Source organism: Formica exsecta, unplaced genomic scaffold (assembly GCF_003651465.1).
Source record: "Formica exsecta isolate Colony F162 unplaced genomic scaffold, ASM365146v1 scaffold363, whole genome shotgun sequence".
Classification (NCBI taxonomy): Eukaryota; Metazoa; Arthropoda; class Insecta; order Hymenoptera; family Formicidae; genus Formica; species Formica exsecta.
This window is the reverse complement of record NW_021850877.1, coordinates 1,338,994-1,350,489: the sequence shown is the minus strand read 5'-3', so window position 1 is coordinate 1,350,489 and position 11,496 is coordinate 1,338,994. Positions and strand designations below refer to the sequence as shown.

Genomic DNA, 11,496 nt, shown 5'->3' with positions numbered 1-11,496 from the left:
TTCGGTCCACGCTCGCGCCTGGCACCTCTCTTCGTGCAACGTACAACGACGTATCGCTCTGTATACCTGTCATGGATTCCGAGGATCGACCGCGGCCGCCGCGGGCACGCGTGATCGCGCGACTCCCTGCGTGAAGAAGTGTGTCACGCATCGCACGCACGTCGACACGCGAGGACGTTCCACGTAGGCAACGCTACCCGACGTACACGAGGTAGCGCATATACGGGACGAGATCGTCGTCGTCATCGTCGTCGTCGATCATGAGCGTCGCGGTGTCGTCGCGCGGAGGAAGAAGGTGCCGTCGCCGCTGGTGAACGACGCTGAGAAGAGGACGACGCTATAGGGGACGACGCGCCGACGCGCACCGGGAGGCGCGCCGTGCCGAAATGATCGCCCTCGTCGACGAACAATCTGTTCTCATTCGGAGCACGGACCTTGTAAGTATCTTCTTTGCATGCTGCTCTCTCCACAACCCGACGACGCTGTGTCGCGCGATTCTCTTTTTGCGTTTAATAAATAATCTAGAATATTTCTGCGTTAAGTAGGAAGCTACAGGTATAGAAAATACTTATAAACATATGTATATATATATATATATATATATATATGTGTGTGTGTGTGTGGGTGTGTGTATATAAGTAAGAACATGTTTCTAAAATATAGAAGATGAGCATACATGCGATGCGATCGTCGTCGACTTCATCGTAGTCGCGAATTCTCGCGTGGTGGTCCTCGCGAGCGCGAGCAGTTTTATGGGTGCCGCTATTTTTAGCGCACACACCCGTAAAACCGCGGTTCGCCCGCCATCCGTAAGGGAGGAATCTCGCGTTTTACACGTGCGGCGGACATCCGAGCAGTATTCCGAGGCGGATAACGATCGCGACAGATAACGTTCTTCCTCCTCGCGCTTTTGTCGAAAATGCCGATGAATCGTTTAACGTGAAAATTCATTTCACGACGCGGTAGATTTATTCGATTTTCATCGATCCGAGAGAGCAAGCAAGTTTGATTAATCGGGAACTTATATTGCAACGTCGTATTTTTAGCTGTTATTCCGCGCGAAACGTGTATTTGTGTATTAAAATAAATATATTTCGAATTATAAAAGTAAAAACAGATATATAAAATGAGAAATTAAAAATTTGTAAGGCCATCGCTCTTTTATAAGCAAATTAAATATCTTTCTATTTTTAAAGATCAGTTTATACGAAGACTTTTAATAACACTCGTTCCGATTGGAATTGAAAATATCAATAATATTGTGTTTAGTCTGCTATTGCATTGATACCTAAGATACAATGTTGATATTTTGCAAAGTTTACACACGAAATTTTATTTGTCAAGGATGAACACGATGATTTTTATGAAAAATTATTTCCAGTGGAAAAGCTGGAGTTACGTCTCAGCTTTAAAAGAGCTTCATATGTAAGCTCGAAATCTTATCGCGGGTATAATTTCTGTGTATTTAGTTTACAAGGCTACACAAATAATGAAAATAGATAAGGAAAATAAGCGTTATATAAATCCCATCGTGTTTTTGTTGCCTCAGAGACGAATCTGGAACGTAAACATGAATAAAACATAAACTACAGGTTTTATCACATCACATTATCACAATGTATGATATATTTTATAGAAAAATATTTGATAATTGTGTTTTAAATTATATATCGCATTTTTAGAAATTAAAAAAATGCATTTGTTTATTGAGAGTTACTTAATTACGTTGGTAAGATTATTATGCTTTCCGAATTTTCGAAGCTCTTGATTGCAAATAGATATAGAAATTATTTTTGCATTTCTACTTGAAATTTAAATTTATTTTACTTTTTTTTCCTCTCTGATAATTTCCGTGTTAATGTTTGACAATTTGACGAAGATTAATTTCTTTAATCTAAGAGAAATCTGCCGTTTTCCTTTTCATAATGCAAACGTCATAGATGTTAACGCAGAGACGCCGTAATCTTCTCTAACAGCAGCTGCGTGGTAAATACATCCCTTAAGGGCTCTGGAAGACCTTGTGAAGGATAATATTTTCAGAGTACAAAATTAATCTTTTGGTCTTATTGCCTTGACTTATTGAAGCGAGAACTCTTTTCTCGGGTTTTCATGCTATGTAAATCTCTTGGATCGGGATAAGGGATGATTGAAAATTAAACATTTATAGAAAAATTAATCTTTGTTTAATAATTTTTAATTTAAATTTGCATTCAAACACGTATATTTATCAGTCACTTTTAAAAGAGAAAGAAGTTATCGGTGATATCGATACGATTTAATGTAATATCAGCGCGTAAGCCAACATATTCGTTATCTCGACTCATCGTAATCAGTTGTTATCAAGAGTGGCATGCCGTGCGTTTCCTGCCGCCTGGGATTCTGACGGCACGTTCGAAAACGATAGTAACTAGTTGCATAACTAGAATCATGCCCGGGAACATCACTTTAGACTACATCTGACTCCTAACTAACTGTTTGGAAACTGATGTTCACTCTCGAATACAACTGACATGTCAAAAGTGATGCGCGGTTGTTGATTACACTAAATCCCTAATGTTCAGGAAGATATTTTGCAACGAAACGCTAATCTTTTGCCTAAATGTTTATAACAAAATAATATGTTTTTTTTTCAAAGTGAATATAAGATGGAGTTTACTCGATATACATATTTAATCATTATTATAAAATATAAATTAAGAAAAAAAAATTATAAGTATCGATTTTGTCATATTAGAGACAATTATTTTGTCGTAATATATTTGTCTAATATTTTGCATTATTTTACTTTATATAAAATAAAATAAAATTTATATATATTATTTTGAAATAAATAAGAAAACTGTAAGCAAATGGAATTTTTTAAATCGTTGGGGAAAAAATATTCAAGTGAAAATTTTCTAGTCGACCTTTTCGATGCGTGGCATGTCTTTTTCGTTGCTCGCGTGCGTTTTTTAATATCGTGCTCGATAAATGTCAAATTGCTACAATTTCCGAGGCACAGCGGTTTTGCTTTTGGAAGATGGGCACAACAACATGTGGACGCCTTGAGATCGATCGATCTAAACGCGTATACGTGGCCACCTACATACTTGCGCGATTTCCTGGTTAACGGTATAACATCACGAAACTGATATGCATTGCACGCTATGCCTAAAGAATTTTATGTCGGTGGTGAAAGAGCGATGAGGGAACGTGTCACATATTCTCTTTATATCCATATGTCATTATTGACGTGTCAGATTTTATTCACCGATTGGTGTTCCTTTTTCATTCACGTCATTCCTGGCATGTTAGATTTTATTCTACGAGAAGAAAGCCACCCCACAGGCGAGAGAGAAATTCTATATTATTTCTACAATATGCTTTTATAATGAATAAATTTAATCAAGTTTGCTTTTATTGTGCACGTATAACATATGTAATATTGACGTGAGAAAGCTTTTTTTCATCTTAGTTTTTAAACATTTTTTTTTCAAAATAAAATGTTTTGATCATCTTGGGTGTTAATTTAACTTGGAAAGCATGGTTTACAGATAATAAATTCTGGGATTACACGTGACACAGCACACAGTCTGGCAAAGGATTACATGTGACAAGTGTAATCCACAGCGTGTATTAACAGGTACATTTAATTTTGTTCATATAAGGTACACCTATCCGGTTTTGAAAAGAAATTTTTTTAGTTTTATACAGAGGTTTCATACATTTTTTACATATAATAGCAATTTATTAGACTATCTAGATAGAGTATGTGTGTTTCACGTTGAAGAGAATGGCGTAAATATCACTTAACAAACACACAAAAAAATGTATTTTTTAGCCGTTTTTTCGTTGCTACTATTTTATTTTAAATCTGCAAAGACAAATTCAAAAACATTACAACAACAACAAATTTAATTTTACACTTTTATTAACTACGTTTAATCACAAGAGATAATTCCATATCATTTAAAAAATTAAATAGTTCAAATTTTTTAGGAAATTTTTCTCTAGTCTCCTTTATCAAATCTTGCAACTTCTTCTCGAGTTACATACTGAATCCGCGAATCTCCAGAGCGTTCTTCGTGATCATTATGCAAATGGTCGCGACGATTTGGTTTCGCGAATGGGACTCCGAATCGGCCGATTAAACCCGGGTCTTAATCCCATGGCAATTGAGGGACGGGTACATAAGTCTATACGGTAAAAGTTGTATGCTCAACATGCGGTGGGATAGCAGCAGGCATCCTCCGCGTGTGAATGCACCGACGACGCGACGGTTCTATTATTACTACCACACGTGCCGTTGTACTGGCAGATATCCGCTACGCGCGCGCTCGATACGGCTCCATACATGAATGGCCGCGATATTTACTCGCCTTTAACATTCAACCTGTATATTTAATATCTATTGAAAGTACACCAAGCGAATGACATTAATTCTTACTAAAATACACGGTGTGCATTTATCACACATAGAGTGCGTGATGAGACGTAATGTCATCGCGACTCTAAAACGCTCTTCGGCTCTCGGGTTATATCAATATCATATAGCACAGTTTCTATTAAAAAAAAAAAAAAAAAAATTGAAATAAAACGAACAAAATCTAAAATTTATTTTTTCCATCGTATGTTTTTTTATCACCGACGATTCTTCAATATTTCATACGCCTCCGCAGAGAGAGATGTAATATATTCGTCATCTTTTAAATAGAAAAAAGGAATAAAGATTGCTTATAATAAATATATACGACGATCTCTACGATATAGAATACGAGCGACATACGGAAGATAGAGGTAAAAATCTTTTTATTAATTTTTTTCTTTTACGCAATAGATACTATCAGAAGTTTTCTTTGTTGTAAACCGTTAGAATTGTTACTTGTGTTGGAATTGGCAACGATGCAGGTCAAGCTTTGCCGAGCAGACCAATGATAGTGGGCCAAGAAATCCATTTATGACAATGCCTGCCAACTTAAGTGGTTCCGCGGAGTCTAGGAAGATGAATAATCTTGCTGTCTCACGTGAAAATTCGTGTATAGTCATTTAAATGAAAGTAAATGTCCGAAATTTGGTCAGTTGATTTTTCGATAACTTGAAGCTTTTGGTTTTTACCTTACGGTAGATTAATTCCTGGAAAATTATTTTCTCTACGAAGATTAGTCGAATGAGATACAAATTATAGCTCTTTTTCATTTAAGATTACTATCATAATAATGTTTGGAGTAGTTCCAAATCGTAGATGTGTTGTTTGTTTCTTATTTTGTGTTGCCAACATAGAGACAAAATCAGCAACGACAAATAGTTTTGCAAAAACATATGGCTGTGTGTTTCTAATTTATTAATTCTCTACAATATTAATTATTTTATCGATATTTCGACTATTTGCAATTAGCTTATATATATAAATAATTCATAAATTAAATCATGCATTAACAATGTCTTTTTTCCAAATTTAAAAAGCTGCGCTTTATAAAAATAAACCTTATTAAGAAATATCTTTTTAGCGCGGTTATCAGTTCCCCACAAACTTCCATTTCACGGCGTATCACGCGACACGGGCATAAATGGTTTTGAACAAAACCCATCCAATTTTAAGCCGCGATCCCTTCGAGATCTCCTGTTGCTACGAGCTCGGAGATCTTGAAAACAAATCCCTTTGTTCGAATGGGTCGAGAAAACGTGAAAATCGTGCTGGACTTTAAACTAGGATGACAAAATTGTAGCAGTTCGAGGCCAAGAACGTTTTGTGTTCATCCTATGTAATATAATATACTAAATATATCCATGAATGTATCTAAAAATATTTTAAATTTTTATTATTTGTTCTACTTTGCTATTTTAGAAAATTATACGAATTTTATTTAAATCTAGTTAAAAGCATATTTTTTCTTTATATGACCAACTCGTTAACACGAATTAAAAACTGCGAAGTAGCAAAGTCATTCAACGAGATGACGTGTCTTTAAATTAAATTTGTCGGACAAGATTGATCGATCTTCCGCTACGAGCATAAACGCTCGCTGAAAGAAACGAGATATACATTAGAGTATTGAATGTGCAACGAGCCATTATTTAAAAGCCGGCAGCTTCTGGAGCTGACCCTTACTTTAAACCGCGCACACGCCCGCTACTTCGTGTCGGCGAGTTGTGTACCATAAGAGTTACCTATTAAAAAAGAAGCAGAGAGAGAGAGAGAGAGAAAATCGACGTTCGTTGACGATGTCGGCAGAAATAATCTCATCGATTCGTCTTCCGGAAGAAGCCACGCCGGTACGCTCTTGAGCTCGCGCATTTACGAACGAAGGCGGACGTGTAGATCCGCTTCGGGCGGCGGCGGTAGCGGGGAAACGGACGGGCGGGTAGGATCATCCCTTAAAACGACAGCTTTAATATCAGCCTGGGTGTGTTTGTGTGCGCGCAGGAGGAGCAGGCGACAGCGGACGGGTGGGAGCTTTAAGAGTCGGCGAACGTGTCGTGCTGAAGGACGACGCGCTTAACGTCGTCGTCGCCGTCGTCGAATAGACGAGAAGAGAGTACGCTCTCTCATAATCGGCGTGGGCAGATTGACAACCGGGTGGTACCGGGCAACGAGGATGAGGCAAGTGGTCGTGCTGGAGCCGGCGGGCAGCGTGCTGGTCATCAGGCAGACGTCCCTGGGCAACAACGGCGGAAACGTCGGCACCAATTCAACGGGCACCAACGACACCCATGCCTTGGTCAATCACGCCGCCGTCCCCACGATCGCCTCCAATGACCACAATCAGAACAGGATCGTCGTGGTGCGCTCATCTACCTCGTCCACCTGCATGACCAACTCGGTGAGAACATAGCACGACTTTTACACGTGTATAATTAACGAACCGCAAGTTGTAGACTGGTTTAGCTTGTTCGAGAAGGCTCTTGTTTATGTTTACTTTCTGTTTACTTTCCGTGTGCTTTGTTACAAAATACGGACTCTGATTATACAGCAACTGAAACTGCCAGGAAACTGAATTTATATACGTATTATGTTTGAATCCATTTTACTTTTACGAGTCTTTTACGAGAATAAATTCTGGCGTAGAATTGAGATTTTAATTCAAACATTGAGCAGAATTTAAAATACCCGAGCGTTCAACTGTCTTAAAAGTTTTATTTTACTATCGATTATCATTGTGGTAAACACTTGACCGCATTTCTCATTTTTTCAAGAACGTTATTTGGAACTTTATACTCAAATACGCGCGCGACAGTGCTATTTCCGAGATACAACGTGGATATCCAATACGAGACTGCAAATCAGTTAATTAATTCTCATTCGGGAGCCGCTGGTAAATTGCTTGACGATGTTACTTCGATTTAACTGCCAGATTAAACGTAGAAGTCGTATTAGGAAAGTTTCTGCTAAAAACGTATCGACGGTAAAAGGTCAAATGATCGCTGAATGCGAGGTCGAAGGTGCGAAAGAAAGGCACGAGATACGAGTATTTCTCGTTCTTTCTCGGTGTAGGACAGATATCTTCAAAGTTAGTCTTGCAACAAAGTACTTATAGGAATAAAAGACTTGCCTTTCCAACCAGCGTAACGCGAAAAAAAAAAGCATTGTCGCTTATATAGCTTTACAATACGAAACGAGACAACTTCAATTACAGCTGGGAATGGGTGGCAGGTGGTACCACGAGCCTCGCCTCGTTCCAATGTAAAGGGTTAAAGAGGATAGATTGCTCCTCGTCGCGAAGGACGCGCCACGATTCAGTATTGCGATTTCATGCAACTTTTTTATTTATATTTATTAATGTCGTATTTATTTGACGGTTTAATCGTCGACTGGTTGATAAATCTTGTACAAAATCGTGCTACTTTTATTTAGTTTTTAGCGTAATTCTATATCTCTTTTAATCAAAATTAAAAAGTTATCAAAAGAAATAATTTATTCTTAACTCAATTATTTGTAACTTTTTCAAGACTTTTCCCTAAGTTTCTAGTGTGTGTATATTCAATTATTCTAGATTTATTTACCGAATAAATTAACCTATTGTCTTTCCAATAACATTCTCGCGACTGACAGAGTCGTTAAAATAGTCTACTCGTTGCGCTTTACGATCGCTTTGTGCTCCGTTTAGGCCGACAATCACGCATCGACCAACGGTAATAACAACATCAACGTTAACGCAAACATCAATGGGAACTCGGGCGGCATCAGCTGCAAGTCATCGCCGAAGGTTGGGGTTGGCGGTGGTGTCTGCAAGCCGAACGAAAGAAACGATCATCTACGGAACGAGTACAAGAGCCAGGACGCCAACAGTAACGAGATGAATCCCGCCGCTGGATGTCGTCCAAGGACGAGCAAGGAAGTCGCTCATGAGAACGTCGCCTCTGACAGGAAGCTCGATGGCGCGGATCCCATCTCCGGTGAGTACTTCCGCCATTATTCACCTGTACCTTTGACAACCCCGAACGATCGTCTCGTAAATTATTTATCCTTGCATTTGAATTAGAAAGAGTTCTGACATATGATATGTCTTACACTCTTCTCTTTGTATAACAAATGTGTATTAATATATTTGAACAAGAATACAGCTGATATCAGTTATAATATATCTTGAAACTGATGAAAAAAAATAATAATTAAATTGTCAAAAAAGTTCACAAAAAGTTGGAAAATTTTTATATAATTTAAAGTGAAATAGAAGTAATACAATTTCGCGTAATGGAGGTATGAGTCTTACTGCATATCAGCATCAATGTCGCGGTAGGGTTCTCGCGATTGTTTGTGTCGTTAGGAAAAGTTTTCAGGCTCGCCTGTCCAAGGCAGCTTTAAGTAGTTCTCGAAAATTATGGCGCTCCCGCACGAAGAGCTAAAACGGCGAAACGAGCGAAGAATTAGCCCCCGCGCATTGAGACTCGAAGAAAATCGCAATGAAGTTTAAAACAAATGCCAGCGTTTTAAGGCGTACGGTTACACTGCCGCATGAGAACGGTGGCACCGGAACGGAGAGAAGCCTGACCAAAGTTTCCACTCATCACGATGGAAACGGAAACTGCACACAAACTGCACTCGAGTTTCGCTCGGAATGACTTTGGGGCCCGTAAACCACGCGATTAGCAGCGAGCGGCTCTGTATGAGGGAACGATAAACTATCGGTTGGACAACTTTTACAGTTTGTAGCTTCCCGGGTAAATTGGCTAAGGAGCAGTGACTACTCTTTAGGACTTTTATCGCGCGGATAATTGAGCGAGATAAGAATATGATTGGCTAAATTTAATACGAATTTTTGTATTAAATTCGGCTCGAGGATGAAACAATCTTCAAATCGATAGTGTAGATATTATAAATGCGCATCATCAAATATTTCGATTTATTTTTAGATTTTAAAATCCTCTTTTATTTACATAAATTTTACATTTTTTAATATTTCTCGATATTTTCAGATGTTCGGTAAATATGAATTTATCTTTTAGAGTTCTTTTTTTTTAGATTTTTGGTCGTCAGCAGTTTTTATCGGTGATTTGGGAATTTTTATTTTTTAGACCTTTTCAGATATGGAAAATCGATTTATATCTCAAATAAAAATTTGTATGTGCAATTAGTGTCGCGACGTAACATTGTAGTAACATCATTTTTTTTTTTTTTCACGTAACTAAATAGTCGCATTTTTTTACAGCTCGTTAAATTGTTTCGTTCAGTTGCAAATGAATTTAACTGTCGTTCCATATCGGAAAACAGTGGTCCGTGTATATAAAACTACTACACGTTGATCCTCGATAATACGTAACGTCGATATTTTTCGCACGGTGTATATGCCGCTGTATATATGTATAGCTCAGAGATAAAAACAAAATATGTAGTTGAAAACCGAATGTAGAAAGCAAATATCCACAATTCACCGAGCTGGATTATTCCCTTCCTATCTGGAGAGATTGCGAAAACAATATCGATCGCTATACGCTGAAAATCCGCTCTGCGAAGGAGATCTAGAGCCTCTCATCCTTAAATCGTCCCACTTATCGTCGTACTCATTTTTCGAGAATCGCGATCTTTTCCAGAGTGAGAATTATCGATCGGCATTACGAAAGCACGTGAAGGAAATGGCAATGAAGTGGCCCGAATTTTTAAAGAATAAAAAGACATATGTTTTCTATCCATAAATCATTTTAAGACATCTTTAAACAACTTTAAGAAAAATAAAACAGCGATTTTTATTTTCTGTTGTAACTATCATTATTAATTTTAATCTTAATTTTTTAATTTAACCTTTGTGTTTGAATATTACAACAAAACTTTTGCACTACTTTTCCATGGAATATACAAGAAAACTATCACGTACAATATTCTGATGTGAGATTTCTGTTATGGTTGTCTCTACTTTTCTCGAAAATGAATTTTTCCGTCTATGATTTCGTTATGTTTTTCGTTTATACCTTCCGAGGACTTTATATATCCACCCACGTACATCTGTCCCCTGCCGTGAAGAGGTTTCGGCTCATTTCCAGAATCTGTTGTATGCATCGCGCAAAGATGCATTTCGACTCGTATGGCATATGTATATACTTACCGGGCTGCAGACACAGTCGCGGTTCTTCTATTCTTTGAGCAACATTTTCCATAAAGGGCACTCGTGCATGAATCCGATTCCGAATATAAATAGAAGGAGCGAGTCGAACGCGAAGAGAGAAGGAGAGAACCGCGAAAATAGAGAGCCGTGGAAAGTAGTTATCGTTTGATGTGCGGTAAGTACAAGACGTGGATGCTAGCACTAAAACGTCGCGCGAATTTCGAGAGATGACAGTTTTTACGATCGCCAAGTTCTAACGACACGGTGAAACTCGACGACAACTCGCGGAAGCGGTTAGCCGTACAGAAAAAAAAAAGAAATCGAACGCTTATTGCAACACACTTTGCGCTTAACGCGGTTAGTTAATACAAAGTTTAATTGAAATTTTAATTGAAAATGTAAGTAAACATTTCATCGCAATGTCCGATACACACACACATCATGTTTGACGTTACCAAAATATTTATCCGATTAAAATCTGATGTAAAACTATAAAAATATTTATAAATTTTTAAGCTTATTTTTTTAAAATTAAATATAAAAATTATTGCAATAATAAATATAATCGGAGCTATTTGTATGTGTATGTAAACATACTTAATTGATTCGTTTTTCCAAAAATCAATATGCGAAGTCGCGAATTATTTTTCGATATTTCTAACACTTTCTCGTAAAAGTTTGATGTATGGCTAGGCATTTTCTGTATCGTGACCGGCTTTTGTGACGCACGAGACCTTCTTTATCGTACCCCTTATTTATTACCGACCTTGTTATTTATTGTTAGTGCCACATAGGCTGGGAAAGTTTCTCTTTGGATCTATGGTTTTCCGATGCACATAGACTTTAACCCTTCGTAGTTTGCGTCGCGTTTTCCTCTGAGATATGTTCATCACTGAATATGTAATAATCAAAACTATTACAATCGGAGAAATATTAAAGACTGAGGATAATTTTTTTATTATTATTAATATTTTATTTT

At 37.7% G+C, this 11,496-nt stretch overlaps 1 protein-coding gene across 3 annotated transcripts in view; it reads left to right on the top strand.

Moving 5' to 3' along the window:
* Positions 1-46: 46 nt before the first annotated feature.
* LOC115238942 (calmodulin-binding transcription activator 2-like) overlaps positions 47-11,496 on the top strand; it is a 53,297-nt gene continuing 41,847 nt past the window's right edge. For all 3 annotated transcript variants that reach the window (XM_029813151.1, XM_029813149.1, XM_029813150.1), the window contains exons 1-3: positions 47-437; positions 6,404-6,800; positions 8,085-8,373. In XM_029813151.1, coding sequence (XP_029669011.1) covers positions 6,576-6,800; positions 8,085-8,373 — 514 coding nt within the window. In that variant the 5' untranslated portion in view covers positions 47-437; positions 6,404-6,575. The remainder of the gene's footprint in view (positions 438-6,403; positions 6,801-8,084; positions 8,374-11,496) is intronic.